The sequence below is a fragment of the Balaenoptera ricei genome, chromosome 14 (genome assembly GCF_028023285.1).
Source record: "Balaenoptera ricei isolate mBalRic1 chromosome 14, mBalRic1.hap2, whole genome shotgun sequence".
Taxonomy (NCBI): Eukaryota; Metazoa; Chordata; class Mammalia; order Artiodactyla; family Balaenopteridae; genus Balaenoptera; species Balaenoptera ricei.
Genome location: NC_082652.1, coordinates 50,515,370 through 50,527,842, shown reverse-complemented (window position 1 = coordinate 50,527,842; position 12,473 = coordinate 50,515,370). Strand labels below are relative to the sequence as shown.

General features: G+C 39.6%; 1 protein-coding gene across 2 annotated transcripts in view; it reads right to left on the bottom strand.

Annotated features, from left to right (window-relative positions):
* MAPRE2 (microtubule associated protein RP/EB family member 2) overlaps positions 1 to 12,473 on the bottom strand; it is a 162,624-nt gene that overhangs the window by 127,601 nt on the left and 22,550 nt on the right. For both annotated transcript variants that reach the window (XM_059894415.1, XM_059894414.1), the window contains exon 2: positions 7,300 to 7,361. Coding sequence is in view for 1 of the 2 variants with exons in the window: in XM_059894414.1 (XP_059750397.1) it covers positions 7,300 to 7,361 (62 nt within the window). In the remaining variant the exon portion in view is untranslated. The remainder of the gene's footprint in view (positions 1 to 7,299; positions 7,362 to 12,473) is intronic.

Here is a 12,473-nt window from a genome sequence, read left to right as displayed (position 1 = left end):
GTGGAATCATACAGTACTTGTTTTTTTGTGACTGACATTTCACCTAACATAAAGTCCTCAAGGTTCATCCATGTTGTAGCATGTAGCAGAATTACCTTCCTTTTTTAAGGCTGAATAATATTCCACTGTATGTATAAACCATATTTGGTTTATCCATTCATCTGTCGATGGACACCTTGGTTGCCTTTGGCTATTGTGAATAATGCTGCTATAATCTACCCCTTAAATATTGGTGATCTTCAAGGTTCTGTTCTCCTTGGACAGTTTTACCTAGATTCACAGCTTACTGCTTGCATGCTAGTGACTCCCAAAACTATACTTGTGGTTCATTTTTCCCTCTTTTGGGATTCAGATCCTAAATCTCTATATACATACTCTTGGATGTCATGGGCACCCTCAACTCGACATGTTTAATACCGAGTTTCTGATTCTTGCCATCGCACTTTCAGTGTTCCCTCAACCCTGTGTTTCCTATCTCAGTAAATACCACTAGAGCTCCCACTTACTTATATCAGGCACCTGGGCACCATCCTCTGCAAACCACAGCACTGCCATTGGCGGAGCTCCCAGGGAAGCCCACTGAACTCCACGGTTGCCAGGTGACTACTTCTTACTTTGACATCCCTGAAGGGGGTCCCGAAGGATAATGAGTGCTTTGGCGAAAGACCCCTCTCCATTAGTCCCCTCTATACACACCCTGTATTCCCTATAGCCCTTACCTGACTTTTTCTTCTCAGCACTGAAATAGGCTTTACCACATAGCAAGCACTCAATACACTCAATATACGTGTTGAATGAATGAATTAGACCTTGACCTCTCCCTTACCCATGCTGTCTATTTTGCTTTCTAAACAATACTCAAACCCACCTACTTCTCTCTACCCCAGCTGCCACCATCAGCTAATCCAGATGCCTATCACCATCCTCCACTTTGTGTCTCCACTTCTAATCTCACCCCCTCCCGATCACTTTCCATACAGCTGCCAGAGTGACCATCCTAAGATAAAAAGGATAGAAGTTTTACTTCTCTACTTAAAACACCTCAACCATCACTTTCAGGATACAACCCAAAGTTCTTCACTGGCCTCACAAGGCCCTTCCTGATCTGCTACCTTGATGCTGCAGCTCATTACTGAATGTCTTTCAATTTTGCTAAAAGGCCATATGCTTCTCTTATCTTCTTTCCAGGTCTTTGAAGATGCTACCCTTTCTGCCCAAACAATCCCTCATTCCCTGCAGTCCCCCTCTCCCCAACACCTGCTAGCTCCTCCTTTTTCTTTGGGTCTTAGATGAGATGTCACTGCCTCTTGGAAGCCCCGTCTGACCTCCCTGCACCAGTCATGGCTTTGCTGTCACTGCTAGGAGGATCACAGGATGCCATGGGAGCTCCTACCATAGCCGTTAGCACCCTGTAGAGGAAGTTGCCTGTTTTATTAGTGTCCACTATGGTGGGCCATAGCTCCATCAGGGTTGAGACCCTGACTTTCTTGCCCAAAACATACCCTCGGCACCTTGCATGGTGATGGGGCCATGGTAGAAGCTTCATATTTAATATGTAATCCTCCAAAAATAATTTGGCCTGGCACATTTCAAACATCCAGAAAAGTAGAAAAAATTGTATAACAGCATAATGTACACCATACCCACCAGCTATCTTCTGCAGTTAATATTTAGCCATATTTTCTTCATTTAATCATCTTTCTCTCTTTGACAAATCATTTTGAAGTAAATCATGGAGAAAAGGAATGAATTCTTAAGTCTCACCAACATGTTCACAGACCATATAAAATAAGCTATTGAAGAAAAGGATAAAGAACCATGAATAAAAACCTTTAAATCTCTACTTAACTGTATTCCAGTGAAATTCAGAAATGAGAACATTAAGCTGTGCACCAGATACTTTTATGAATGTACTTTCACTCCATCATTTAATTCTCATGAGTCTTACAAGGTCACCTCATTAATAAACAAAAGGAAATCTGTCAAGAACCTGTAGCTCCAGGAGGTAAGGAGAAAGAAAATAAACATTTGCTGAGTGCCCATAATGTATCCAACACTTAACGTTACTGCCAATTATTCTCACAACAAACTCAAGATGTAAAAACTCAGTGAGGTCAAGTTATTTGCCCAGAATCTAAGGGAGGTAAATGGCTGATGCAGGAATTTGTTCCAAGTTTCCCTCTCTTTCTACCACTATTCATTACTTTTAAAATTAAAAATATTTACTTTAAAATTATTTTTTGCTGTGGTCCGAGAGGGGTAAAACACATATTGCTTCTACAGGCACAAGGAATGCTTAGGCTAACACTTTTTAGTTCTTTTTACTTCGGTGGTATAGATGAGGCAGAAAAAATTACAGCAGTGAATACGGAACAAGAGCATGTGAGAGTCAGAAGCCAGGGTTCTGGAGCCGTGGCTTTGTCACCAAATGTCTGACACTAGGCTAGTCACCCAACTCTCTTCACACAAGAACGTGCATCTGTCAGATGAGTGAGTTGGATTAGATTATTACTGAGGTTCCTTCCAGCTGTTAGAAAACAAAACACCCATGAAACCCTGTACTTCTTAGTGCTTTGCTTCAGTCATCAGCTGGTGAGGGCCAGGATGTAGGTCTTGCTGATCCCAGCCTTAGGCTCTGTGCATTCTCAGTGAATATGCCCACTGGGGGAACCAGCTGTAAATGTAGGCCAATTTTAATTGGAATGTTGGTCAGTACAACTAGAGTAACCTTCAAACTTCCAGAAGCAGATCTCCCACAGATTCTGACCCAATAACTGATGATGAAGACAGTGCCAAAAGAGGAGCCAGGGCAAAGCTCCTCTTCAAAGAAGACCGTGGTTTCATCCCTACCTCCATGTATCCTCTGCTAGATAAGCCATCCCACCGATCACACTTACAATTTTTTTTTTAAAGGCTGTCTACTCCACTAGAGAGTAAGCTTTAAGAGCTCTGTCTGTTCCCCTTTATATCCCGAGCTTGTAGCACAGGACTTGGCATGTAGTTGGCAATCACGACATGCTTATGGAATGAAGGGCAAATCTCACCACCTCCAAGCATCCCAATCCAATTTACCTTCAAAGTTTGACTCAGATGCCATCTCTACCTCCCCTCACCCCTCCCAAATGCCTTCATATTTTAACTGTATTTCTCCTATGGTGTGTCTCATCTTGTGTATTTTATTACAGTTATTTACGTAGGTATCATAGCTCCCCAGTAAGGTCAAACTCAGACAGAAGTTATCTTCTGATCTCCATTAAAATCCTACAATACACAGTTCATAGTAGGCACTCAATAAATGTTTGTGGAAGGAGCACATAGTTTATATATTGATACATGTATGTTTACATACACACACACACACACACTCACACAAAGTAACTGGCACAGTTCTTTACATATAGAAGACATTCAATAAATATTATTGAATAAATTAAGTGCTACTTCTCACAAAGTTGTGGTGAGCCTAATACCCTCAAACTGCAAACACTTGTAAAGTACTCCAAACCTTTTAAGAAAAGATGTGAGGGGCTTCCCTGGTGATACAGTGGTTGGGAATCCACCTGCCAATGCCAGGGGGGACACAGGATCGAGCCCTGGTCCGGAAAGATCCCACATGCCATGGAGCAACTAAGCCCGTGCGCCACAACTACTGAGCCTGTGCTCTAGAGCCCACACGCCACAACTACTGAAGCCCGCGCGCCTAGAGCCCGTGCTCTGCAACAAGAGAAGCCACTGCAATGAGAAGCCCACACACCGCAATGAAGAGTAGCCCCCGCTCACCACAACTAGAGAAAGCCTGCGCACAGCAACAAAGACCCAACGCAGCCAAAAATAAAATAAATTAAAAAAAAAAAGATGTGGTAAACTAGATTAAAAGTCATACAAATGGTCATATCCTTGGATAATAATCTTACTTCTGGGATTTTGTCCTAAGGAAATAAACAAAACCAAAGAAAAAACAAACAACTAAACTAAACCAACTAAAACAATAACAAAGTCTACAAAAAATTTAGTATAGCGTTTTTTAGTGAAAAATTAGAAGATATTTTATGGCACATTGATACAACATAATACTATTCTAATGATTGTTCTGATGACTCATGAAAGATGCCTGTGATTAATGTCAAATAAAACACAAAATTCACATGTGCTATGTTATCCACTACAGAAAAACAGGAATACTTAAGGGAATAGCAAATATGAAAAAAAAAGAAAGAAAAATAGTTATTTTGGGATGGTATTGTTATGGGCGATTTTTTTCCCCCTAAAGTTTCCTTTACATTTATTATTTTTATAATACAAATTCTGGTAGAATCAACATAAAAGTTTCCTTAATGTGGCTGTATTTCCTATAGACAGTTATTTAGTGAGGACCAAAGCATAAATTACAATGTCTGTTAATAGCTATCGCTGCAGTATTTGACACTAGGACTCAAGTGATACCTGAGTAGGGATGCTATTCTGTGTCATGAGGTACAAAGCACAGGTGTGGTGTGCAGGTGCGGGAACAGATTTGGATGAGAAGCAAGCAATTAGACCCAGCAAAGGAATCTCGGGAACCACACAACTGATGATAAAATTGCTCTCTCAAGGAAACTATTAATACTAGCTTCCGAGAAGGTTAAATGAGGAGGCTGCAACCCAGAAGGGATACGAAGAGAAGGGAGAAGAATGAAGGATGGCTGTCTTCTTGGTTCTCCACCATCTCCTATTTCCTTACTGTCTATTATCTCAGACAAGGCTGTAAACCCTGCCAGCCAAATGCTGCTGGCTGCCTGTTTTTTGTAAATAAAGTTTTATGGGAAGCCAGCCAAACCCATTCATTTACGTTTATATGTTTTCACGCTACAATGAATTGAATAGCTGTGACAGAGACTGTACGACCAACAAAGCAGAAAACTATTTACTATGTGGCTCTTTACAGAAAAAGAATTTGTCCCGTAGCCCCATATATACAAGGAGGTTTATACACAGATGCCCAATTTAGATATCAGGCCATCTTTTTCTATTACTTTTTCTTCAAACATGCCAGCTTGGAAGATAAATTATACCTTATTATCCAAACAGAATTTTGAGGGTGAAAGGGAGTGGTAACTAGATGATATTCCAGGACAACAGAAGTTAACTAGGACTGTCCTGGACACCAGATATATAGGCCCCCTTCTAGGGCACACGAGTGGGTTTCAAAGGGCACTCAGTGCCTGTCCAGGGACTGCTTTTTTTTTTTTTAATGAAGTATAGTTGATTTACAATGTTGTGTTAATTTCTGTTGTATATCAAAATGATTCAATTATATATATATATATATATATATATATATATATATATATACATTCATTTTAAAAAATATTCTTTTGCATTATGGTTCATCATAGGATATTGAATATAGTTTCTCATGCTATATAGTAGGACCTTGTTTATCCATTCTGTATATAATAGCTTACATCTGCTAATCCCAACCTCCCACTCCATCCCTCCCCCAACCCCCTTCCCCTTGTCAACCACAAGTCTGTTCTCTATATCCATGAGTCTGTTTCTGTTTCGTAGATAGGTTCATTTGTGTCATATTTTAGATTCCACATATAAGTGATATCATATGGTATTCATCTTTCTCTTTCTGACTTACTTCACTTATATGATAATCTCTAGTTGCATCCATCTTGCTGCAAATGGCATTATTTCATTCTTTTTTATGGCTGAGTAGTATTCCATTGTAAATATAATACATACTACATCTTCTTTATCCATTCATCTGACGATGGACATTTTGGTTGTCTCCGTGTCCTGGCTATTGTGAACAGTGCTGCTATGAACCTAGGGGGTCATGTATCTTTTTGAATTATAGTTTTGTCTGGATATATGCCCAGGAGTGGGATTGCTGGATCATATGGTAATTCTGTTTTTAGTTTTCTGAAGAAACTTCATACTGTTTTCCATAGTGCAGCCACTTACGTTCCCATCAACAGTGTCGGAGTGTTCTGTTCAGGGACTGCTTTTATGTGCACATGGAAAGCTCAGGTGGCTCCTCTTATTGGTTCTTCCCATTTCAATCACCCTCAGATGCCTTTCTACTTCCTTCCCTCTATCCCAGCTGTGTCCTAGGGCCAGTTCTGATTGTTGAAGAGGGCAGCTCTTTGGGCACCACTTAGGGTACATACAGCATCTCTACTTTCATTAGAGCAAAAGGGGCAAAGTTTACTCATCCTATTTAAATAAACCTTAATTATTTCAAATCATTACAAATAAGAATTTTGTACCTGTAAATTTCACTTGGTTTAATAACTAGGCAACTCCTTAAAACTCTACTCTTAAGAATTTTCGGTTTCTCTTCTCAAATAATTCATTTAAAAATGACCATCAATCATAGCATTTATCACAAAGAGACCCCAAGACAAATATGGCATATTACCCATTGATTTGAGCTTTTAAGACTCACCAATACTGTTTGGAGAATTATTGAAGAATGAAGTTTCTAATTTTATCCTTCCAGAATGATAAACAAAAGAAAACAACACATACCCCCCACGCACTTATTTTCCCCCTAGTAAAAATTTCGATGCTGTGGGCAAAAAGTAAAACAAAAGATGTTTAGAGCACCCTTAATGAAATCTAGGACTTTACACTTTGTGAGACTATTCTCTGTGTGAACAATAAATAGCTCATAGCTTTGAAACCTCACAGGATGGCTTTCCGAATATTGCCATCTGGTGGAATTTCAGTTAATTGTTCCTTTGTTCTAGTGAGGTCCTGGAATATTAGATGGCGCACCAGTGGGAAACAACAGAAGGTCAAATGATTGTGTCTCAAACACAAATCCTAAACTGAAAAAATGAGGCTTTCTGAGCTTTCATCTCCTTTAAGATGCCCACCTCTACTGTAAAGTCAACAGAGCAGTTGCCTGAATTTTTAACAAATAATCCCTTCTTCATAATTAGAAATGTCATGAGGTCATTTGACTATATCTTAAAATTCTCTCACTTCATTTCTCACCAATAAGATCTCCAAAGTTAAACTTTAACTGGCTGGAGCATTTTTAGAGGAATTGCGGATAACAGTTAATTAGCCCTTAGTACACACACTACATTCCATGTAGTTTGAAATGTAGTTTGAATGTAGTTTGAAAAACTACATTAAAACATTGAAAAACAATGTTTTAATGAAGCATGTTTACTCGAATACTTGCTTTAACTGTATAATGGAATTTTGAAAATAAATTTGTTACAAAAGCATTAATAATACGCACTCCAATTTAATCTGTAAACAGGGAGTCATGCAACATAATTTATGTTGAAATCTTACCTTGAGCATCCAGGCTCTCTCCCTGGCTGTCGAGATGAAATGTTCCTCTGAGAAACAGGATACTGGGATCATAAAAATGAAAAGAAAAAAAAGAAGAAAAGCATTTACTGTGCTGAAAACATCAGAGCAAAGGGTTATTTAGTTCATTGGGTGTGGCCAGCAATGGAAGAGAAAATTAAAAAGCACACATCCAAATTCAGTTGACTTTATCATATGAGAGAGTAACTCAGCCAAGCAATAGGGTTGTCAGCTACATTATTATATCAATTATTGGGTTGATTAATCATAGTTTGAGAGTATTTAGATAATGTCAGTCCTATGAAGAGAATTTTTTTACCCTCCCCCCCATAGCCTCATGTGATGAGAATCATGTGTTAGCAGATAACCCAAGGAACCAATGCCCCCAGTGAGGTATCAAATGCCAGCATCAATTAAAGTATTGACTTCCCCAAACTTGGGTTAATCTGCAGACTTTATATCTAGTATCAACACAGGCTTATTCTTCTAGTTAAAAGATGTGTTTAGGGACTTCCCTGGTGACACAGTGGTTAAGACTCCGTGCTCCCAAGGTGGGGGGCCTGGGTTTGATGCCTGGTCAGGGAACTTGATCCCACATGCATGCTGCAACTAAGGAGCCCACGTACCGCAACTAAGGAGCCTGCATGCTGCAACTAAGACCCAGCGCAACCAAATAAATAAATAAATATTTTTAAAAAGATGTGCTTAATTTTAATAGGACAAGCATTGCCAGGATCAAACTTCCAAATATATACACCATCAAGGAATTATTTACTTTCTTTATATGAATTTGCTATTTATCTTCAAAACATGCTCTGACTAAATGATAAGACAATAAATTGATGAAGGACAGATCCAGTTCCAGAGGTTGAGACATGTGTGTGAGCTGTGGGTTTTGAGGGGCCCAGGTTGGGGGTGGGGTGGATGGTAACTGGGGAGGCTGCTTCTGGCTCAAGCAGTTGCTCCTAAAAAGGACCTGAGATGCAGATGTGTGTGAGCCTTAGTGGTCTTCCCACCACACCCAAGAAACAGACTAGAAATGACCCCTCTCCACCTGCCACCTAAGCCCTCACCCTGCACATTGCTCTTCTGTGTTTTCTGTATATGGCCATTTCAGAAATGCCTTTGGTGCTTGTTTAGTTTAACATCAATTGTATAAAAATAAAGTATTTGTGGCAGATCCAACACAATGTGATTAATCCCAGACATAGTTCTGGAGATGCCACTGGGAGAAAGATTTTAAGAAAGGGAAGAGGGAGGCATTATATATATATATATATTTTTTTTTTTTTTTTTTTAATAAGGGAAAGAGGAGATGATGAAAGGAAAAAAATGCAAACAACAAAATGTAAGTGCTGAGAGAATAAACAAAGGTGATAGCTGAATTTTCAATGTTATACCATTCAATAAGGGAGTTCAAAAGTAATTCATAGAATTTGGCTTGTATAAAAATCAGAAAATTTAACATGAATGGTTTCAAGAACTGACCTCAGATAAGCTGACAATTTTTTCCCTTCAGATAGAACAGGTAGAATTTCTTCACATATTTTACAGAATGTAATTTTATGAGTGTTTCACATTCCATAATTTAATGAGTTGATAAAACTAAAAAAATCAGGTTTAAAAACATCTGTTCCCATCCATGTCAGTTTCTTTTCCTAAGTCCTCCCATCTTTGAGATATTTTAACTGAATCAGAATAAAATTTTCATTTGCCCTCTTTATTTAACTAGTACCAGTAGCTACATTACTAGGCGAAGTGTTGGCTACCAAGCTAGGAAGCAAGAGTATAAGGTTCCTAGTTTATCTGTAAACCAGATAATTAGCCCTTAGAAAATTCAGGACCAGCTGTATACAACTGGTCTTTTCTGTTCTTCTGACAACAAGAGCCCGTTGCTAACATTCTCAACAGCTGCGATGGATCAGTTTGGAGAAGAATGAGACCATTTATTGAATACCCCTGCACAAGTCATTTGACATATTTTATCTAATTTAATACTCAAAACCATCTTATTACAAATGAAAAAACTGAGGCTCAGAGCAGTGGAGCAGTTTCCCAATATCATGCAGCTCGACTAACAAGTTCTAATTAAGTCTGACAGACTCTGCTGTTTTGTCCACACAACACCACGTTAAAAGCCAGGCCTCTGACATTGATTCAAAACACCTGGAGAGCTCTTGGTCTACTCCTGGGATGTGGTAGGTGCTCAATAATGCACGGCCTTGTGAGGGTGGAGGTCTAGGGTCCCCACTGGTGGGGATGGCAGGGAAGGCAAACAGTTTTTTCTGTGCTGCCTGGCATAAGCAGAGCAGTTATTGTCTCTAAGTTTCACACTTTTTAAAATGATGAACTCAAAATAGATCACTATGTAAATGTAAAATGCAGAACTATGAAACTTTTAGAAAAAAATTAAAACAGGAGAAAAGCTTTGGGATCTAGGGCCTGACAAAGAGTTTTAAGTTTTTAAGTTTTTGACAACAAAAAACACAATCCATACAAGGGAAAAATTGATAAATTGGACTTCATCAAAATTAAGAACTGTTGTCCATCAGGTGTAAATATAAGGTATAACTAGGAGAAAATATTTGCAGACCACATATGTGACAAAGGACAAGCATCTAGAATAAGTTAAGAACCCTCAAAACTCAGCTAAAAAACCAAACAATTAGGAAATGGGCAAAAGACACTGACAGACATTTCACTGAGGAGGATATACAGATAGCAGATGAAATGATATTCAACATCATTAGCCATTAGGTAAGTGAAAAAAATAAAACCATAATGAGATATCACTAGACATTTATCAGAAGGGCCAAAATAAGGACTAGTAACAATCTAAAATTCTGGTGAGGATGAGAAGAAACTAGACCATTCATATATTGCTTGTGAGAATATAAAATGGTTCAGCTACCCTAGAAAACGTTTGACTGTTGTAAAAAACAAAACAAAACAAAACCAAAAACGAAACATGCAACTACCATACAACCCACCAATGGTACTCTTGGCATTTTCCCAGAAAAGTTAAAAATTCTCTTTATAAGCAGATTTATTCATAGTAGCCAAAATTGAGACAACACTGATGTCCTTTCACAGGTTAATGGTTAAACAAACCAGTACATCCATACAATGGAATGCTACTAATCAATAAAAAAAAGAACTATTGATACCTGCAAAACCCTGGATCAATCTCCAGAGAATTACGCTGAGTGAAAAAAGCCAATCCATAGGTTAGATACTGTATGATTCCATTTAGCTAACATTCTTGAAATTAGAAAACTACAGAAAGGGAGCAGAGACTAGTGGTTGCCAGGGGTTGAGGAGGGAGTGAGGGCTGGAGGGAAGAGGGTGTGATTATAAAAGGGCAACACTAGGTACCTTTGTGGTGACAGGAACATTCTGTACCTTGAACATGTATCAATGTCAATTACCTGGTTGTGACCCTGTACATAGAGCTTCCAGATGTTACCATTGAGGGGGAAACTGAGCAGAGGGTACAGAGGTACCCTCTTACAACTTACCTTCTTACAACTACATGTTAACGTACAATTGTCTCAAATTAAAAAGTTTAACTTAAAAAAAAATCTGGAGATTGGACAGCAACTAGAATTGAGCAAGATACCTCCTTTCTTTTTCTTTTTTTTTTTTAACCTTTTCAGAGAAGAACAAAAGCCCCAAGGCAGTGGGCCAGTTGGGTCAGGAATTTGTTCCATATGTGCAGATCCGAGAAAAATAATCTCTCACCCACAACTTTAGCATTCAGAACCCACTGCCAAGCATTCGCTGTCCAGTCTTGCCTGTCTTGGAATTTTCTCTGCTGTTATCCCCTCTTGCTCCTACATTTACCTTCCCAACCTTAAAATTCAAAATACTGACACAAATACACACACCCAAAACCAGAAATGACTTCTAAATGGCAGTGTGATACACTCTGCATTTTGGAAACCATCTCTTATACTTTCGAGTTCATGCTTTCCATAAATTTCCAAAATTCCCACATCTTATTGGCACAGGAATAGAATTTCATCCTTTGTGGTTCGTTGATGACAAGGCAGGTGTTCTCTATTCTAACTTGGGCCACACACTAAATAAGGGTCTAACTGTAATCATCCCACGCAGAGGAGCTGGCGGACTTTCCCTTCACCTTAGGAGAGACCCCATTGACTTTTCCCATTTTGAGCGCTAGGAAGCCCCTCAGAAATGAACAGCCATAAGTTAGCTGTCTTCTCCTGGCCTGTCTGTTGCATTTGTTTTCCCTGAAAAGACCAAATAGCTTTGTTAGGATAAGAGTCATGGCATGGTCGGACTCTTTTAACAAAGCACATTTTGTTTTCCCTCAACCTCTGGAAATTTCAAATCCTCTTTCTTTGAACAAACTCAGAATTCTGGCATCCCATATGTGGGGCACAGCAGAACTTCTGTCCTAGCTCCAAAATCGCCCCCAAAGGCTGCTTCCTTGTCTGGCCATAAAACCGCAGGCACATAACGGATACATCAGAATGAAAAAAGAGTTGTAAAAATATTGCCAATCATGCCATACCATTGAAAGGAAGAGTTCTTTTTTCAATGCTGCATATCAGCCAATAAGGCGTCTGCTCAATGCAAGGTTAAAGCATTCTCCTTGCAAAGAGCCAGGAATTACAGCCTCTTGCCAGCGGCTCCTAGCTTTTCGGAGAAGAGTACGCTGCTGGGATCTGAACCTAGGTTTTCCTCCCAGGAGTTGACTCAGCTATCTTTGGATCTTCAGAATGAGCTGTATCTTGAAGTCCAATCTCCCTGTAGCAGCTTGGAGATACTGAAACACTCCAGTTGTAGATCACAGTCTTTAGTGTGGGAGGTCCACAGCTTTCTAGGAATAAAGCAGCTTGTAAGCAGCTTGTCAGCAGAAGGTCACAGAGGATGATTCCTTAGACAGATCCTACTTGATGTCAGCCTTCCAGAGTGCCCTCCACCAACCACTGTCTCAATTAGGGGTCTCCAGTTGGGCTCAGGGCCTTCCCAGAGGCACCGGAGGGAGGCCAAGAGCCTGCCCAGTTCAACTCCCTCAGGGGACCAGAGGCATGACTGCTGGGAAGCAAAGAGCTGAGCACACACCAGGGAAACCAAACCCAAATGAGGTTATCTGGCAAGAAAATGTCAAACTGCACCGAATCTTGGGT